The 21,471-nt window shown below is 41.1% G+C and overlaps 1 protein-coding gene across 4 annotated transcripts in view; it reads right to left on the minus strand.

Annotated features, from left to right (window-relative positions):
- LOC117944401 (spermatid perinuclear RNA-binding protein-like) overlaps positions 1-21,471 on the minus strand; it is a 73,972-nt gene that overhangs the window by 19,450 nt on the left and 33,051 nt on the right. For 2 of the 4 annotated variants that reach the window (XM_034871179.1, XM_034871180.1), the window contains exons 3-8: positions 17,907-18,136; positions 16,194-16,359; positions 12,974-13,118; positions 6,766-6,884; positions 1,959-2,054; positions 1,560-1,671 (exon numbers count right to left, since the gene is read on the minus strand). In XM_034871179.1, coding sequence (XP_034727070.1) covers positions 1,560-1,671; positions 1,959-2,054; positions 6,766-6,884; positions 12,974-13,118; positions 16,194-16,359; positions 17,907-18,136 — 868 coding nt within the window. Of the gene's footprint in view, positions 1-1,559; positions 1,672-1,958; positions 2,055-6,765; positions 6,894-12,973; positions 13,119-16,193; positions 16,360-17,906; positions 18,137-21,471 lie in introns of all 4 variants that reach the window. The other 2 variants (XM_034871177.1, XM_034871178.1) reach the window with 1 other exon arrangement.

Consider the following 21,471-nt stretch of genomic DNA (forward strand, 5'->3'; position numbering starts at 1 on the left):
AGAGTGTAGGTGATACTACACTGCATCATTGGTAACACTTCACAGCCTGCTGTCCTCGCCAGGAATCAGTAGGACGCCTTGAGTGTAAGGAGGTTACAGGCACACACCAGGTTATCGTAAAACACATTCACTTAAAATGTTTCTAATTGTTTCTCCTAAGAATAAAACACGGAATCTGCTCCTTTTTTTGCCTGCTTACTTTTTCCATCCCCGGGCTGATTCCTTTTTGAAACATACGTATGAAAGTGAAACAGGTGGCAGTCTGATGTTGCCCTAGAGTTGTAAACAGGGGGTAGACTTTCAGTATTGTGTTTTTCAAAAATGCTGTGATTTAGCTCTGTTTCACAAGTCAACAACCCATAATGCAACCAAATGAGAGTTTTCTTTAAGACCTAGGCAGTGATGAACAGCTGCTTCATATCATTCATGACATCTGCATGTTGAATCTCTTTTGGAAAAGTGCTTCTGTAGGGAAACCACATTTTATAAAAGATGCACTGATCACAAACATTGGATAATGACACCACCATCATCCCTATTCTCAACAACAAACTGTGGCCAATCTCGATCACTAGCACCTCAAAGCACTCCCCCCCATAGCTAGAAGTGTTTTCAGAGGCTGGCAAAATCCCTCATCTGCCCCATGCTCCTCCAGACCCTTGATCCACTGCTATTTGCATACTGCCCAAACAGAGCAACTAAGTCCGCCATCACTGGCGTCCTACACAATGGTCTCTCCCCCCTGGAAGAGACAAAGACTTATGCAGTTTGTGGACAGCTCAGCGTTAAATACCAAAGTGCCATCCAGGCTTGTCAGTAAACTCAAGGATGAGGGCCTGAAAACACTACGGGACTTTCTGATTGACCACCTCCAGGTAGTGAGAGTGGACAACCACACCTCTTCTCACTGCTGACCCTCAGCACAGGAGCACCACAAAGCTGTGTCCTCAGCCGCTTCTTTTATTCCCCTCCACATCGGGAGCACACCCTATCTTTTCTTAAAAGATAGGAAGCAAAACCCGTGTCTGGCTCTGCCTCCTCAAGAGGTCCTCCAGTCCTCAAACTGCCCAACTCTATTTCCAGTCCTGGTCAGGAGTTCAGCCTCTCCTTATTGACTCATCTGAAACCCATGTTATCTGTGCAAATCTGACTGCTGGACGGTTCCACTTCAGTCTTCAGCCATAAAAACAGCACAGACACTACAGATGTTTGCTGCAACCAAGTCATTTCACTCAGACTAATTTTAAAACTCAACAGCAACTTCTGTTTCTTTTCTTTCTCTGGTCCATTTATGGGTTTTGACAATTTAGCTGCACATTTCTTTTCTCATAACAGGAAACAAATATCTACTCGAGCAGACAAGTTCAATCTGGAGATTGCTACACATGTTCCACTCTGTTAATATCTTCCTATAAAATCTGTTTGCCTTTAAATTTCACCATATCTTTTATGGGCAGTAAACCTGGCTTCACAAACAATGTAAAACTAGCCTCAAGCTCAGATGAGAGAAAATGCAACAATCGGAGCTTGGAGGTTGCTGTGAGGCACTCATCACTGACCTGGCAGAAGGATCCCTGAGGCGATGCACTCCATGACGCGACGCAGGGCCTCGCCTGGACCCAGCGGCCGGTTGCAGGTGGCTATGGCCTTTTCGCAGATCAGCTCAAGAGGCTGCAGAGGTCGGACAGACAAAGGACATTCAACACAGCGTAAACTTAATCAATTCCAGTCATGATTCTGGTCCTAGGACACAATGCTTGCATACCGTACACAGCAGGGGGCAAAACAAGCTGTTTTACAACCTGGGACATAAACTTGTTAAACTCCTGTTTTCCATTCTGTCTGGTTTCCGCTAAGAGAGAACTGGAGTGTTTGTGCAGTTTACAGTTTGTTTAACTTAATCTTCTACTGAATGTGAGATCATGAGGTCCCGTTTGGGTTCTGTGGCCGTCACCTACCCATCCTTTGAGAGGCTGCCACCCAGCTAGTCGGTTGCACATGTCTCTGAAAATCCTCAAAACGATGACGCAAGACTTGAGATCTGTGACTCGGGCCTGAGGGGACAGACAGACCGAGTTTTAGTGACAGCACAATGAGCATTTCAACAAGACCGCAGTCAGCAACACAGTCAGTGACCCTTTCCAGGCTCGGAGAAGCCGGATTCACAGCGCTAGAGGCATTTTCATGACCCTTTAAATGTCAATATGCTACCAATACCACTGTGAGAGACTGAATTAGATATTAAACTTGACTGCCATAAGTCTTTTTGTCACTATTTGACTTGTTTTATTTACATATATTATTTGATATATATTCATAAACATGGATTTGTTTTAAATAAACACTATGAACTTTTACGTTTTATGTTTGGTAGAAGTTTTATACTCGCTTATAAGTTACAAGGTTATATTGCCCGTTTAAAAGGTTTTATTTTTGTTTAAGTGGACTCCCTCTTGGTTGTGTGCAGCCAGAGAGGTATGGTTTATTTATGTGTTTTATGTTTTGTTGTCAATATTTATAGTTTGTGTGATGTGAACATGTGCTCTGCACGTTGTTACGTTTGAACAGTTCGATGGTGGATTTGATGACAGTGAGGGTGACTGAAGTGCAATTAAGAAGAATAAATCCACCGGTAACAAGAGATCCATGGCACCGTGTATTTTCTGAAGTAAGTGATATTGATTCTACTGGCAGAGATTCATTTTAAGTCCAGCCAGCATGGGGAATAAACATTCAGTCTGGAATTCCTTTATGAGAATAAAAAACATTGATACACAGAGGCTGTTGCACTGAGTTTATCAAATCCAACATCAATGCAGCTTTTTTCAGGTTCTCATATGAATTTTTCATTGTTTCCGCCGCTGAGTTAAATACATGAGATTCTTATCCAGTGTGAAAACGGTTGTGAAAACTGGTTGCGATTTCGGCAACGTTGTTTTAGGAGTAGTTAGAAGGAAGTAATTGGAAATGACGGATTTTTAAACTACAGCAACAGTGAGCTGTTTCCCCATCAGTATCTGACATTCAGAACAATTTCAACAGTTTTTGAAAGTCTCTTCCTAAACTGAATAGCATAGTTATTCAAGACAGTTTTTCTCCATGCACAGTGTGCTGTTGTGTTGTGTAGTAACACACAGTTCAGTATGAAATACATATATTAATGCCCTCTTCCTCCTGCACTCAACTGTGAAATGCTCTTAGATTTCTGTGTCAAGCATCCGGGACATTTACTGTAGTTCTATTATCACTCCATGTTTTAACTCAAAATAGTGAAAATAGCTACGTAGTAGTATACGGTTGACCTCAGGGGACAAAGGTTTTACTGGACATGTCTGCACTTAGTGACATGAATATACATGGAATAATTAAATCTGTTGAAATCTCTGGTAACCAAGATGCAATAAATTCTGTCCTAAAAAGGTTTTACAACGATCGTCTCAAGGTTGTAGCAAAACGGAAAGGAAGAGCTTGAAGAATGCAGGGAGAAGAGTAACTGGAGATTATAACATTAACATCAAAATGTAATTATGCTGGAGATTATTGACACTTCAATTTGCACAGACTGACTATTCCCAACAATACAGCAGGACATGTAATTCAGGTGCTTTCATTTAAAGCTCACAGCGATGGTGGATGAGACGAACACCACTAATCGTCTCTGCAGTTATTACATCAGTGGAGGTCCTCAGGTCATATCATTCCTGTCTGAATATGATGCAACTGAATCTTCCCTGCACTCTGATATTACTTGGCATCGAGCTGTGCTTCCCTGAGGGGAGCTGCTGACTGCTTCACCTGCCCTTGACTCTCGTCTCCCTGCTGCCTTCTCGTCAGCGGAATGACTTTCAGTCCGGACGACTTGCAGTTCACCTGAAACTTGATTTGGTCAGAATGTCTTCCCTCTGCAGGGTTTGAAATTAAGGTTGGTTATTTTCACTTGTCTTGTCAGGCAAGTGGAAATTTTTTTTACCTGCCCAAAGTCCATTTTGCCAGGCCCCTAATCAAATTGTTTCGTCAGAAGAAAAAAAGTGCGAAAGAAATAAAGCGTCAAAAAAAAAAAAAATAAAATAAAAAATATGTCAAACGTTAATAGTGGGAAAAGGCGTGGAAAAAGAGTAGAAAAATGTCAACCCGTTAAAAATATAAACATACAAAAACGTCAAAGAATATCGGACAAAAGGCAAAAACCTTAAAAGCTTAAAAGCGTAAAAAGAATTGTCGAACGTCAAGCACCACAGCACATTCAAATCATTCAACAATGACAATATGACGCCCAAACGGGCAAGTGGTCTGTACATCTAAAAGCCCGAAGCGCTTCACTGGCCCTGGGCCATCGAGCAACCCTTATTGTTGAAACCTGCTCTTTAATTTTAGACTTACATTAGGGGTGGCATCCGTATCATCACGATACGAATGCCACGGTACAATATTATTGCAATTTTAAACATATTGCAATTTTTTACCTTTTATCCAACTTTTAAATTTTTCCCAATTTCAAATGATGTCCACAAGACCTAAGACACTTGATCATATAACACCGGCACTGTTGCATTGACTACTGGTTCATGCATTAGCCGATTTCAAAATCCTCCTTCTAAGTCTTTCAATAGTCTGGCTCGCTCATATATCTCTAGCATTATTTTCCCATATACACCGTCTCGCCCTTTATATCCCCTTAATGCCGGTTACTGAACCACTCCTCGTTTTGAGTAAGAACTCTTAGTGGTGGAGCCTTTGCCCATCAAGCACCACTTCTCTGGATTTATCCCCCATTGCAGTCTTACATACTTTCAAATCCAGGCTGAAAACACATATTTTTTCAGTTCACTATGATATCTGCTAATTTCACCAGCAGGGTACTCAAATCACTGACTGATTTACCTTTTTTTACCCCGGTCCTGAGTTTATGGTAGAACTTCAGACATTACCACAAAGTAATGAAATACGTGTGGCAGGCAGTCTTGGGGAAAGTAAGTACATTGTTACTTTACTTAGTTACGAACTATGTAAAGTAACTTTTTGGCATTTTAGGCCTTATTTGTATAGGACAGCTGAAGACATGAAAAAGGAGGGAGAAGGAATGGCATGCCACAAAGGGCTGCAGAGCAGAGTTAAACCTGCAGCCACTGCATCAAGGAGTAAACCTCTGTATATGGGCACCTGCTCTACCAGGTAAGACATAAGAAAATGCAAGCGAATGCACGCATCCGTACGCCACTGTTATGTGACTATTGTGAGACAAGTGCATCGAAATAAACAGAAGTAGAAGAAGAGGACGCAGTGAGAGATAATATAATATGATTAACAGAGAGCCAGTCAGATGAACAATGACAAACATTGGGATGGAATTACCGCATTTCTGTTTGTTTCTTGTACTTAGGTGAGGAGCATTATGACTCCTCATCCATCACCTTGCTGCACTTTTTCATCTCTTCGGTGACGTTTAATTTACATGCTTCATAGACGTCATAATTTATTCACCAGGTCACATTTGCTTTGATCGATACATTAACTTTTCCACGTCAGCCAAGCGTAAAAGCTTTTTTGTGTGCTATTCACTGATGATTAGTTATTCCAGCAGTGACTTCTGTAAATGCCATCTATGTACTACTAAAATGGTTTAGTGAGATACAAAGAAGGAGAACTTGAAATTGATGCCCATGCTATGCTCAGTGTCTTTTCCAGTCCAGGACGTGTTATGTGCTTGCACCATGGCATTGTTGGTTGAGGTGGATGTTGGGTGTTCTGACACTAGTAATGTTATGTTTTGTTGTTAAATATAAGAAAATATAGATGTCACATCTCCTGATCACAACTATTGCAATGTGAATCATACTTCATTTGCAGTCAGCTTCATTTTGGTCAGAGATATCTGCGTGAAAGAACCGACCGTTAATAGTGAAACAGATTAACAGAGTATATTTTGGGAGAAAAGCCCTAATCTTTGAGGGAACTCTCCAAGTCATTGACAAAAATTTGGAAACATTGGTAAAAATAATGAATACCTGGTAAACATAACTAGTTTGTAAGTAATGGAAAAACAGTTGATATAGCTAAAAGTTGAAATAGTTAATGGGTGAAATAGTTTAAAGTAACTTTAATGCATATATTGTTGAAACATTCAGTTTTTTCTTTCAAATTGTAGTTGTCTACAGGGCATGTTTCAGTACAATTGATCAAACCAACCTTAATATCGACCAATCAATAACATCGCTGTCTCTGAAGTGTAAAGACCTCAACCTGCGCATGTGTTTGGTCCATTGTCTGTCTGTCTGTCTGTCTGTTTCTGAATGTGTTGTTTTGTCTCCCCCCCTCCCAGATTTTTTTTCGGCTCTGGGACACATTCCAATGTCTCAGTGAATTGTTTGTTTGATCACAAAAATATACTGACAGTTCAATTGTGTCACACAATTAACAATATCCACTTATATTTTAATGAATAGTTTTACATTCCCATACATTCAGAATTGATGGTTACACCAGTTCATTTGACTTCATCTGGGGGTACCTCAGACCAAAAAGGATGGGAACCACTGATCTAGATATCTGAGCAGCATCAAGGAGTCAGCTGGGCCAACTATGGAACAAGTATAAAACCGCTGCCTGAGCTCTACGGTTCATGAAAATCCTGTCTTCATTATGTGACCACGTTTCCTTTTGCACATTAAATTATACAAATGTAATGTTGAGAGACAGAGTTGAATATTCAGGCTGCCGGGTTATAAAGCTACAAAGTGCCTTTGTCACCGGCCCAGCTGTGCTCACCTGGAACCATTTGGCGTGTCGGAGCGACGCCAGCGCAGCCTGGCACTTCTGCCTGTCCAGGACATCTTCCTCCTTGTCCTCCTGCCTCTCCTGGACGTCATCCTGATGGCCCCCCTCGTCTGGAGAGACTGACAGGATGAGACGGGACAGACTGAGCGCGACCACGCTGACCTTCCGCATGCACATACATACACACAGGCAGCAGGGTTGGATGGCTAGTTATTAGGCAAACCCACTGATCTGACCAAATGAGCTATAGGATGGGCGGGGGAATTTGAGAGATTCCGTGATTTTTCTGGGAGAGGGGAGATTGTCATGCACAAGGCATTCATTACATTGACAGGAGGAACTGGAGTAGACTTGAGCGCATGCGTCTGGCCGCCCGGCCGGAGTCTCACTCTAGATGCAGATCAGTGGCTGGAGGCGATTGAACACGCCATATTAGTGTTATCAATTACGGCGCAGGACGAAAATGAGAGCATGGCAACAACCCAGGAAAAAAAAGCTAGATTAACATTTAGAAAAACACTTTGGAATAAAAGGGACATTTAGTGGATTGAAAAATACTGGCTCAGGAATGCCTGAGATTGAGGAAAGGCAGGAAACAGTGCAGGCACACTTCCAGATATTTCACTGGAAGAGAGGAAAAAGTCATCCTGCTCTAAAAAAAAGAAAAAAGGCAGCTTGCTCTGCAGTTTTCTTAGGCGCCATGCTAGTATTTTCACTCTTGCGGGGTCGGTCAGATGTTTATGTTTTGACTGAAACGGTCTCTCCACACCGGGTTCCTGTGGGGAGCACTCCTGCCATGACTGGAGGCCGAGCCATGGGAGAACGACAGCAGAAGAAGAGTGACAGCAGATGACACCGACAACATAAACATCTGAGAGTGAGAACGCCACCCTGGAAAGAAAGTGAAGGCTGTTTGTTCTCGGGAGCGGCTGAGGGGTGCCCACTGTGGGACAGTCAAGCAAACAGACAACGGGGAAGGGGGGGGGGGGGGGGGGGGGGGGGGGGGGGGGGACAGACTGCAGACCACACTACAGAGCTCAGTGGTGAGGGCTCACAGGCTATCAACGGTTTATAGCTTTATTCTTCAGCTTGCCAAGTTGTAAATATTAATGTCCCAACACTCTGGAATCAGTGTCATTATGGTTCAAAGATCTCTTCCAATGAGTAACAGCCAGCAGAGATTAAATCACGGCTATTTTTCTACAAACTGACAGTAATGCTGACACAGAGCATTGAAATAATGCTCCTGCTGCTAGAGAGGGGGTTACAGAGGATTCTTTATTTCCAGATATACCCAGTATTCAAATTCAAAATTTCTCTTTCTGAGTGTGAGACATCAGCAGTAATGTGAGTACCGGAGCGGTGTGTGTGGTTTAGCAGTCTGTTGCTGTAGAGACCGCAGTGAAAGCTGAACAGGATGGAAGAGGTGGAAGACAAACGAAGGAGCCAATGAGAGACACAGGGTTTGTCCCGTATCACTCCTCCTCTAGGACCAAGGACTTCGGGCCTTCATGTTCTGCCCCTGGGACTTCTGGGTAATATAATATACCACTCTGACTGGCACGATTTGTCAAAGGTTGCTGGAAGAGTGAAAAGGTTCCATCTTTCTTTCTGTCCGGCACTTATAGGAGCGCACTCACAGTTGTGCTTGCTTTGTGCACCTGGAGACCTCAAAACTAATGAAATTGGGAATTGAAGTGAAACCTGACAAAAAGCCATTTCATGTGTTTTTCTCACTTGAAAATACTTTGTTGTAAGAAACTAAAGCACATAAATGCTTCTTCAGCAACACTGATGTTGCCAGGGTAAGTGGACCCCTACACAAGAAAATGGTATGCTTGTGCTTTAATTCATATCTACACTGGACTTTTAAATAAAATGAACAATGCAAATGTGATTTTATTACAATTAAAAACACTCTTAAAATCTATGGAGTCTCAAGTGTGCCAGGAGAATAAAAATAAACATTTTAAGTGTGACTATTAATTTATTTATTAATATAATATTGATACCATTACATTTGCCAATTCAAAGCCTCATTAAATTATTGCTGACTTGAAATTCATTACCAGTGAATTTTAAAATGGAATTCAAAAATAGATTTTCAGAAAAGGAAAGCAAATTTGCACGAGTAATGTGCAGGTTGATGTAGTTACACATTTAAAATATAATACTTTAGAACTGCAAATAACAATTTTCCAATGTTCAATCAATATTTCTTTTAATTAATCAATCATCTATAAAGTGTCAGAAAATAGTGAAAAACACCAAACTTCTAGGCTTCTTCATATACGTTTATCCTGCATATTTTCTATCCTAGTTTAAAAATTTCAACCCCTACCGTTTGTGGCTCCGTTCAGAAGGGCCACTACCCGGTCGAGGGCACTCCAAAACTAGAGAAAGGAGGGAAGGGTGCGTTGTATTTGCGTCAAGACTACAAGGCTGGCGTGTACAGTAGATGGCGATTGGTAATATCATCATTAATATTGGACTTTCGTAGAAATGCTCGGCCAAGTTTTGGCACATTTCACTATACTGATACATCACTGTAGAGGACCTCTTTTTTGATTTAAACTGAATGATTGTTTCAGCCCTCATTAAATTACTTACTTACATTTGTTGTTTGCCAATAATCACATTCCATCTCGTAAGTTTATCTCTTCCCTGCTTTGACACTTGGTTTCCATTTTCTGATTACCTTTCACTTAAAGAGGATTCTTTTTAATTTAAACATGTGTAGATAAAATTTCACCAACAAATTAAATCAGTTCCCAGCATTCACAGCAGCAGTTGGAGTCAATAAACACTGGATTCTTCTGATGGCACACTCAAGACTCTAATAATAATGTAATAAAGAATAGCATATACATTTTATTCTTAAAGAAGAAAAATACTTGAGCCTTCCAGCTCAGACTGGAAATTCCTGGTAAAGCAAAAGACAATGAGTTCTAAGTCTGTCACACCCCAGGAAAATATTAATCACCCAGCCAAATTGGAGTTAATATAAATTTGCAAGGTATATGACATTAGGTTTCAATTATGAAAAAATAAGCTGTATTCACTGCTCTGAGGCGCTGGCTGGGGGCGTCCCTGCGGAAGGCAACGAATCATCACTCTCGTTGCATATGGATTAATTTGCTCGCACATTTACTAAATATGTGCCTATCTCTTGCAGTCTAATTGTGTTAACTGATTCCCAGAGGCACGCCATGAAGGAACCATCACTCACAAGTCAAGACCACATACAGACCCCACTAAATTCTCCCTGACATCATCAGTTTAGGGGTATTTTGATTAGTGAACAGGACATCAGATTAATTCAATTAACACTGCTTTTTTCAACATGAAATTATGGAATGTCATTCTGAGCCAATGCAAACTGATCCCCAGAGAGGGGTCAGTCCCAGCACTTAAAGGTCCCATGGCATGAAAATTTCACTTTATGAGGTTTTCAACATTAACATGCGTTCCCCCGGCCTGCCTGTGGTCCCCCAGTGGCTAGAAATGGCGATAGGTGTAAACCGAGCCCTGGGCATCCTGCTCTGCTTTTGAGAAAATCAAAGCTCAGATGGGCTGATCTGGAATCTTGATCTCATAAGGAGCAAAGTTACCTTTGTCTGCTTTGCCCGTTGAGAGAATTTGGCCCGCCTATTAAAAACAGAGAGACATCTTGGCTTTCAAACAAGCAAAATGGCAGTTGGTCAACATTACTACCCCCCTCCCCCTCTCTCCTCCTCAATAGCTACAGACACAGAAATGGCACGTCTTAAGGACAGCTCATTGTAGGACTGGCTCTATTGGCTGTAATTCTGAACCAAGACTGAAATTCTGGTAAGAGACTTCAAATACAGTAGTAAGGGACCACTAAGGCCTATAAAAAGCAGCATGTCATGGGACCTTTAAAGCAGATAAAAACAGATCTGGCCATGGACGGCTTGGTAATGTAGTCATTTTGTCCTTTTAGTCTATGTGCTTGGTAGTAGTCAGACATGGACCAGAATTTCATGGTGAACCAGAGAGAAGTCCAGTCAACAGATGGTGGGGGGGGTGTAACAGGAGCATGTCTGAGGCAGAGAGTGAGTGGGTTGGTTTGATTTAGCTTAGTTGATTTAGCCCCTTGTACCCGGGGGTTTCCTGCTGCTGGGTGGGTGCGGGAAGGGGGGGGGGACCGCCTCGTCAGCAGCAGAGCCGCAGAGAAGTGTCAATCCACAGCGCGTTGACCTGCGGAGCTACGGCAACAAAACCAACAGTCAGTGAGCAGAGGCCAGCTACAGGAGGACATCTCAGAGCCAGAGGGAATCAGTTAGACTGTTACTCACCACTACAAATACTCCTCAACGGGTTCCTTGAAGCCACAACTCTCATATATTACAGGGTTTTCCTTGCCATTATAAGGCTTAAGTTCAGCACCCAAGCAGGTTTGGGCACCTTCTAAGCCGAATAAATGGAAAACTCATCAAAACTAAGCATTAAAACTAACTAAATGACTTTCCTCAGATCTAATGATTGTAGGTGGTCCCCAGTGGACTTCTTTAACGAGGTTTCTCTTCAAGCTTTTTGAGTGTTTTTCTTTTTTTTTTATTATCTGGTCTAGCTTTGCCAATGTTTTAGACACAAATATGGTAATAATAATGATCCAAAATATTATTTAATTTATAAAATGTTCTTAAGGGAGGACCCCTGAAGCCTTAAAAGCCAAAGACGTGCCCCCAAGTCTTCCACAAACCCAGGGACAACACTGTATGATAACTATTTATATCTGATGAAGATTTAAGAACTGAAATGTTGTAAAAGTGAGTTAAGTGTGATGGTTTTTGACCCTGCCTCCTGTCAATAACAGTGTCTGGTGTGCAAGAACTTCGCAGTAATTACGATATGAGAGGCAAGAATTATTAATAAGAGATTTAAACTTCTGCCGTGGAATCAGCTAATGCATTAAAAAGAAAAGACTCACCACTCTGTTGGTGTTGTTGAAGTACAAAAACACCAAAAGTAAGTGTTCTTTCTGTAATAAAAGATCTTCGGCTGAAACACCATCTCAGCTGGTTAAAGAAAGATTACGTGGCGGCTAAAAATGACAAGCTTGCTACCCAAATGTTCAATACATTTCTCCTTGCTAAAAAAGAAAAGCGAGAGAAGAAATACAATTTTCAATAAGAGATTTATTAGCCTCTGATCTTGGCAAATGAAGATATTATTGGACCCAAAATGGAACCAACTAATGGACCCCACCTCTTAGCAGAGAGTTCATAAACCCATGGGGCTGCCATCTTAATAACCTATTTAAATTCTTCTCTTTGTGTACGAAACTCTCTTAGGACGGTCAGCTCTGCTCTTGTCTGTCTGAATACAGGAGAGGGACCGTCACTCTACAACAAACCGACCTGGATGAAACAATGTCCTGTTTGTGCTGACATGATGTTGAACCTGAAGGGAAAATATTTTTACTCAACTAGCTGTGCTTCTCGCCTGTTTGGCAGAATCCATTTTCTACCTTTTGTGGCGGCTCGACTCAATCTTTGTTCCACTGGGAGTGGGACCACAATGGGACTGAGAAAACAAACAGTTGAAGCACTGATGCTAATGGTTACACTCCCCATCATTTTAAAATGTTTCACAGCTGCTGATCATAACAGATGAATTGTCTCGTCGATGTGACGGGGCCACTTCATTTGAACAGCCGCCTCCTTTTCTTCACGGATTAATTCCTTTAATACGTCTGTTGAATGATGTCTGTATTTAACATGTCTGGCCAAAAGGGAAACTCTTCCCTTCTGTGGATTGCTAAATCCGTTCCTTTCAGATACAGGCAGACATACAAGAGGACACCTGAGACAGACGTCTCCTTTTTCACTAATCCCAACCCAAAACTTCCCCTGCGGAAATCCTGCTTCATTGGCCATCTGATATTTCTACCACACTTGACCCAAATCCATAACATCCCTTCTCCCCTCTTCCCCGTTTGGCTCTCGGCTTTCAGTCCTCTCTGTGCATCGTCCTTCCCAATTTCTCCCAGTCTCTCTCCCATATCAAGCTCCGGTTTCATAGTACTTTCATACCTTTGCATTCCCTCTCTCTCTTTTCCTCACGCGCAGCCCTCTGTTGTCATGTAAAGGTCAGATAAAAACAGGGGAAGCATCCTCCCAAACAGGAAGCACAGGAGGGGGGTTAGGGGGGAGGAGAGAGGAGGAGTCAATACCTTCTTCTGTGGTGCAGTGTTCCTCCCTCATGGTTAAGGAGGACAGGGTGATCGTCAGCGTGAGTTGGGGGTCTTTGGTGCTGCAGACCCGGATGGCTGCGTCGGGCGCACACGACTGCACCTCGTATTTGTCCTCCGTCATCGTCTGCAAGACACGGCTGCATGTTTTAATTAAATATTGAATATGACAGTTGCAACACTGACTGCAGCTGTTTGTAAAGAACGAGGAACTGCTGTTCTACTTTTTTCAGGAAAAAGCTGTGCAGAATTACTGGCCTATAAATTCAATTACTTCTTTAACATATTGAAATAAATACACTTAATGTACTTTAATAGCAGAGATTTAAAAAAGGCCTTTTAATGAAACACTGAAATTTAAAGCTATAGTGCGTAGTTTCTGTCTCCACCATGAGGAATTCTAAGTAATAACAACACTGTCCCCGATACAGTCTTACGTGATTCCTACCCATCCTCCACGCATTTGCTAGTGCCATAGACAGTCTATGGTAGCTACTAGCAACTGTGTAACCCCAGAGAACACAGAGGATTAAAAAAACATGATGGAGAAGAGGAAAGTCACCGGACACTACAATCTTCTGAATGTACGAAATACGGAGAGAGTTGTGTGGAGCTGATAGTCTTGATTAGCTTTGTAGCAACTCAATTTGCAACTGCTTAAATGTAACAGCTGTTCATTAATGTCAAAACGTTTAGCAGTTGAGCATGTCGATCCAATGTAAAACATGCAGATAAATTAATTAAATGCACTTGTTCGTCTGATTAAGATCACTGTAATAAATTTCTTAAACTAAACATGGTCCCTTATGCTAAATATAAATGAGTGAAGCTCTGTGAATAGGCCGATTTTACATGTGAGGGAGATTCTTTTCAGGTCAGATCCATCGAAGAAATAATTTACCGCTGTAGAGCAAAACAGGTTTAAAAAATAAACTGGATTAATCAGACCACCTGTCTGCCTCCTTATATCTTCAAATTTTGTTTCTTTAGAAACAGGCCTTTATGCCTAATGTTCCTCGTTTAAAAAAGTATTTTTACTGTTAATTCGCTGTTTATGTCGTTTTCTGTTACTGCAAAAAACACTTTCTCCATGTTTACTTGTTTACTTGATAAACTTAGGATAATGTACTAACGCCATCCGTATCCTTTTAGTCATTAATTATTCTGCTGCTTGGTCTTCATTTACAATCTTCTACTGTTGCTATTTTTTTTGTTTCCATTTTCAAAGAAACGCAACACTTCCTGCATGGATGTTTCACGATGAAAGACTTCCACTTCATGGGTGGGATTTTAATTTGGAACATACACAGGTAGATCTGAGTTCATTGTGGCCATAAATTATAATCAGTCATGATTTTCATGAAATCAAACTCCATTTTTTGTACTTGATATTTAATTGCTGAGAGAATTAAAGTAAAACAGAAACATGACATTAAAAGTACTTCTTTTGTTGTCAATAGCAAACAGTCCTACGACCTGTATGAAAGCAAATAAAGGCCCAAACTGTGTTTACGTGCAGCTTCCTTCCCCATTTCATTCAGAGTTTCTGTCCTTGTTGTCATTGTCTGCCAATTCCCAGCCCGCCAGACTATCTGGTTTTCCGTCACGACTGGCGTTGACTTCAGTGGCTTGTTTTCCAGTGCATTCTCTCTATCTCTTCTCTGCGAGAAATAAGCCCCATCCATCACCCCTCTGCATGTCAATCCCTTCCCAGTTTGGCCCAGGAAATGAGTGCTTCAAATGGTTTCCTCCATTGATGATGAAGCGTGCCCGACAGATATGGCAGGTAATTAACTGAGACGGAGGCACAGGCAGCACATTTAGGCTCTGTGTACGTCGACACTGCTTTGTTAGCTAGCAGACGCTTAGAGAGTGGGTGGGGCTCTGTGGATACTCATTTAAAAGGGTAGAGATATTTTGATAACATTATTTGTACAACTTTTAGGGTGTTAAAAAAACCACAATGCACTCTGGGTTGCCAGGATGCATAACATCCAATTGAAATAACAAGTCAGTGTTGAAAAGAGCGAGTTCCCAGTGGTCAGAGGTTAGGCTATGAAGATAATACCGCAGTCTGGGCTTTAGACCTCTCAAGGAGACAGAATGTCAAAGATAAATCAAGTATAGTCTCAGCAGCACAGGCCATTTCCTTTTCATATCATATCCACTTCAAACCAGCTTCTCTGTATCTTTTCTCCTACGGACTAAAAATAATCCTTTCATCTGGCTTCAGAATAAAAAACTTTTTCTCCCAGAGAAATTATTTATTTTGCTCACAAACGTCCATGTAATACCATTATAATTATTACTATAATCATTCTGGGGACACGAGAATGTCTTACCGCATTCAAGCTTAAACTCTTCTCTGCTGGTTCCTGCTGTTAATGATTTACACTTACTTTACATTGTTCTGCTGAAATAACTTTCAGCAGATAACATATAACATGAAAATGTCATTTTATGAGTTTTTTTTACATTAATATGAGTTCCCCCAGCCTGCCTATGGTCCCCCAGTGGCTAGAAATGGCGATAGGTGTAAACCGAGCCCTGGGTATCCTGCTCTGTCTTTGAGAATATGAAAGCTTGGATGGTGGCTCTGCCAAATGGTCTTGGGAAAGAACTTATTTTGGTGGAACATTTGCTGCTTGGCAAAAGAAAACGCCACATACAATACTAAATGAATTAAACTGTTGACATAATACAGTAAGGTGAACTATTTCAATAAGCTGGATACTAGGCCTGGGTATCGTTTGAAAAATGTTTGATACCAGTACCGATTAGAGCGGGATAGTTCTGAATGAAATATATATTTTTACAGAGAATGCAAAAGTACAGGGATATGTAACAATAACATTTTATCAAAAAAATATACCTAAGTATCACTATTCAAATTAAACATAACATACTTTCTATATTGTCTACATGTACCATGTGCAGTATTATTACTATAATTATTATTATCACTATCATTCCCTGCTTCATGCCAGGCTGTCAGCATGTCTCCAATGTCTCCTGTCAAACTCTTTTGCTTTTATCACACATAAAGAACCTTCTGGTTGTTCTCTGTGGACAAGCGTTTCCACTGAACCTCGGATCACAAAGATACCTCTTTAAAAGCTTCCCCCGCCCCAAGGTTGCTTCACGGCTCTTTCTGGATGTGCTAAACACTGCAGAGCTGAGCTGGAGGTGTGGCAGAGTGTACCTGGATCTGCAGGGGGAGGTTGGCGCTGATGGTGTACAGCAGCAGTTTGGTGGGTTTCTCCCTGCACATCAACACCAGCTCCAGGTCCATGTCTCCTTTGATCAGCAGGCCTTTGGCCACCAGGCCGACACGTGTCACCCCGCACAGCGCCGGCGTGCCATCCGGCCTGAGGGCAGAGGGACGACAGCTGGTGTCAGATTCTCTAACACAAGAACATGAGCCAACACTTCAAAATATTCTGCACTATTTGTGTAATTTATTACTCTTTACATTTTACTGTGTCCTGTGCTAATTTGTCATTCCATATTCATCTGTGTGTGTGTGTGTATATTCTCCCTACCTGTAAATAAAAGTGTTATTACTTTCTTCTTATTGTTTCTATTTCCTATTTTATTCTTTGTGTATTTCTGTTATTTGTTGTGCTATATTAAGCTGCTGTGACAAGGGAAATTCCCCTTTGTGGGCTCAATGTCAAAGTCTAGCTTATCTTATCTTATTCTCTAACAGACAAAGTGACAGCTTACAACACACAAATACAGCCCGAGATCCTCTGGTCTTGGTGGCTGCGAGCCGATTGTATTTTTAAATGTACAAATATGTCATTGCAACCATGAAAGGACAAGTTCACGTTCCAAGCCTTCATAGAAGATTCACAATCCACACGAACAATCGAAAAAACAAGTTTCAAGTTTCTGTAATCATGTCTTCTTTCCATAGTGGCCATGAAGTGATTCCGTCCTTACGCATCCCTATTCGCTGTAAGACATTTTGAAAGTTCAGCTGAAGCTTATTACATGAAGTAGTCATGTCAGACTACTAAGAAGTATCCGTCCCAAGATTTTGCATGCAAACTATTTGCTTTGTTATAAATGAACATGCTCATCTTTAGAAACTAGAAAATGATTGAAGCTTGACCAGCTGCGACTGTAAAATGCCTCCAACAAGTTAATAAATCAATAATAAAGAGCCAATAATGAGATAAACTGAAGATTATATCATGGCACAATGAGTACTCTTACTTTAGAACATTTAATCAATATTCCTGGACTTCTGCCTGAGTAAAGTTTGGGTATTTTCACACTTTGGTGTTACTATTTTTGTTTAACTTCGTATTCGAGGACTTCTCTGATGTGACCAATCACAGCTACACAGATGCTGTGGTTGGAGTTTAAGGAAACATTTTTTTTGTGTTTTCTGGACATTAATCTTTGTAATAACATTGCTGCCTTGACCTACTCCTACGTATCAACAATACAAATATATTATTCTGTCCTGGATGTGATTTATTTGTATGAATCAGCTCGCCGCTGTATCTCCACAGAGATGCTTTGTTTCATACAGAACCTCCGTGTGCGTGCTTAGGCCACTAGGCAAATGTTGAGAATTTATGACTGTTTGTCGAGCTTGTTTAATCATCACATGTTCCCCTCCCGATGAAGATATACAGCAGAACACATTTTTATGGAGGAAAGTGATCTGGCACTGCGCTGAGGAAACAGCTGAACATACAAAAAATAAAACTGGAAGGAGCAATAAATTCACTTCATTTTACGCTCTGAGAACACGCCCACTTAGCAGCCCAATGCAGAACTGAACTGTAAGAAGAAAATATAGCACTATAATCAAAGCAGAGACGTTCTCGGGGGCCGTATGAACGGTAATTGGGTCACACTGAACCAACCGTAAAATAAGAGCACATTCAGCGGGACATACTTCGTCTCAGCAGAGTCTTCTTCCACCTTACTGTCCCCAGCCCCGGTATCGGTGGAAGTCTTCCCTAAGGATGTGTTGAGGCCATCCATCCAATCAGAGACTTTCTTGAGGGCTCCCTCCACGGTGGACACCAGTGTCTGGACCGCCTCCAGCTCCTCCGGTGCAGGATAGATGCTGGCGTGCTTGGCCATGACATGGCGGTCGTCGTTTGCAAACGATCTGAACGACCTCTGGGTTCAGACGAGGGAAAAGAGAGACATTATCATTTCTTATGTCAGGCATGTTTTCACTGTTGCTGATGGTCATGTGCAGTATGAATCACACAGAGTGAGCAGATGGAGGTTCAGAGTAGGGCTAGGGCTGCACAATATGAGGAAAAAATGGGATAACGTTGTTGAATATTGTAAATAAATGAACAGATATTAAAGTGTAGTGTAAAAACACAGTAAACAAGTGTCCGTATTGGTCTGATTATAAGACGACCCTGACTAGAAGACGGACTTTTAGGCTTTTTTAAGTGCAGTTTTTTACTGATATTTTCTTTCAATTAACAAAAAAAAAAAATCTTTGACTGTCTTTCGCGGTATGTCACGTGTGTATCGCGCCAGTTGTCATTACAGTAAAGATAAAAAAATTTAAAAAAAACGATATCAGAATCAGCTTTATGAGGACACATAAGAGGAATTTTGCTTTGGATCGTATTGCTCACAATGTGAAAATCATACAAAACAAACAATGTATACACACTTTACACAGAAAAAATATAGACAAGTTGAGGCAAAAGTGACATGAAGAATGCAAAGTATGCAGGAGTTAATTATAATTATGAAAATTATAATTATTTTAATTATGGAGCATAGTGCAAAACATGTTTTTATGTTATTACATATTAAGTAATAATATTAAGTATATTATCACTACACTCTATAGTATTAATATATACAATATTAACTAATTAATTAATACTAGTAGTAATATTAACTATTATACAACAATATGAACAGTATGAACAGCTCTGAAATGATGAATAAATAATAAGTGGAACTAGCAAACAGACAGCGTTACTGGGATATTGCACAGGAATTGAACCTGTCACTGTTAGTAAGAAGTCAGCTGTACAGAGTGTTGGCTTGTTAGGTGTGGGGGGAAAAATAATAATAAAGAAATAAAAAAAAAATAAAAAAAACCAATGCAGCATAGTAACGCAATATTTTTCATAGCAATACTGTATCGATACACAGGTGCCAGGTATCAATCTTTTATTATATACTGCATGCGTTGGTCAGTTTGTCTGCTTGACATTCCCATTTTTGCAGCAATAAAATTAAAGTGAGATGAACAAACCGAGACATTTATCTTTTTAGATAAATAGACATTGAGAAAGTTTCTTCTTGGGGACGTAATTTGAAATTGGGTAAAATTTGAAGTTGGAAAAAAGGTAATAAATTGCAATACATCGCAGAATATTGCAATATGGTTAAAAATCGCAATAATCAATATCATCACGATAATGTATCGTGATGATATCGTATCGGGAGGGGTCTGGGGCTTCTCACCACCACGGCTTGTGGAAAGAAACTGTTCCTGAGTCTGTTGGTTTTGGCGTACAGTGCTCTGTAGTAGACCTACACCATTCATCGTTGGAAAATCACAATCTAGATTCACCCTTTTCCAGATTTAATTTTTTTAATGAATTTGGTTCTCATTTAATTGTACTACTACTTTCTTCTGTGAGTTTTTAACAGACTGTATAAAATAGGTTTTAAAGCTCTCCCGAGCACTGCGATGTTAAAAAAAAGAATGGTGATTTGTATTTTCCCCCGAATCGTGCAGCGCCTACCAGAGGGGAGAAGCTGGAACAGGTTGTTAAGCCTCAGTTCAGAGTGAAGCTCAAGGACGTTCAAACAGGAAAAATGTCCACTTATCGACCTTAATGGACTTCTAAAGGATTAAAACCTGTGACCTTTGCAAAAGGTGACCTTTGAGATGGTCCATCGGCCTCATCAGTATCATTAATCAGCATAATTGTAAGAGGGAACGTTGTTGACTGTTGTCGATGAGCATGTACCGACTTAATAACTTAAAAGAGCTTGATGTTTTCCATCTCAAAACCCCCATCTGTTAAGAATATTATTTTCTTTAATATAAAACATCAGCTAGTTAGAAAACATTCCAATTGGATTGAGAGTGCAACTCAAGCAAACAACCCAACAACCGTCATCAGATTTCTTCTCTCAGCCTTGAACCCAATGTAACATCTTTGGGATGAACTGGAACGCCGACACTAAGCAAGACCCAATCCCCTAACATCAGTGTCTGACCTCACTAACGCCTGTATGGCTGAATGGGGAGAAAATCCCTGGAGCTCGGTTATGAACTATATATAGTTTGGTGAAAAATCTGACATGTTCAATCACATACGGGTGATACAGTCAGGTCTCCACATACTTTCGGCCATATAGGTAGGGTAATTGCCAATTTCCTCCATGCCTGATGTTTAACTGTCAAAGGATATTTCAGCTGCTTTTTATCTGCTATAAAGCAGCTCACTCAGCTGTTTTAAAGGCCATCCATATGAATGACGAGAAAAGTGGTTTGATGGTTAAAAGAAGGACGATCATCATTATCATCATCATCATGATTCAGCAAAGCAATGCTGGCACTGGGATGAAATCTAGAGCAAATCGAGACCAAAATAAAAGTCTGTTAACTTGAACACACTGCTTTTGATTCAACGCCTGGCGTTGGTGTTGTTTTCCCTCAACTTCTTCCGAAATGCAGGAGCTCGTTCTCGGTGTCAGAGAGGCTCCTCACAGTCGGCAAGATAACAGCAACACCTGAAGCGCCCGGTGCTGCTGCCAATCTCTGCATGGCCTAGATACAGCCGCCTTAACGTTAACATTTATGACATGTACTTAGAGGGATGGAGCCCATCTCTGTGAGAGGGAGTGGGAGGAGGCCGATGTGCAAAATTAGCTGGCTGCTCCTTTGTACAAGCCCGAGTGCGTCCGCCCGTCGACGGAGCATCAGACAAGGTTTTCAGTCCAGGGTCAAACTGCTATCTCTCTCAATCATCCTGTCCTCTTCAACTCCTATCCGCTCTTTTTTCCCTGTTTCCTCTCTGCCCCCGCAGCGTGTAAGCACACCCTCATTACGGTGAGTTATTTATGATGCTGCTTTAATAATTCATGGCCACGGCTCTCGGGGGCTTGTGCGGGAGTTGCGAGGTTCATTTATCACGACCTAGCTAATCTCTCGCTGAACTGCCGGGGGCATTTGACGCTGTGTAGTGGCAAGTGTGGGCAGCGTCAACAACCATGACACACAAGCGCGTGCACACACACACAAACATGAACAAGACCTAAATGAAAGATAAATACTTTAACGACCTCAACACAGATTCTGGATCCCGGCCCGGCATCAGATTTGTTTCTTTTATTTGTTACGTACGAGAAAGATGGGCGTTCAGGCTCGCGCCACAATTACAGGATAATGACATTCACTACTTTAATTAATTGCATTGCAGGGTTTGTCTTCGGATGCCATTTACTTTAATTTGACGCAC

Source organism: Etheostoma cragini, chromosome 5 (assembly GCF_013103735.1).
Source record: "Etheostoma cragini isolate CJK2018 chromosome 5, CSU_Ecrag_1.0, whole genome shotgun sequence".
Classification (NCBI taxonomy): domain Eukaryota; kingdom Metazoa; phylum Chordata; class Actinopteri; order Perciformes; family Percidae; genus Etheostoma; species Etheostoma cragini.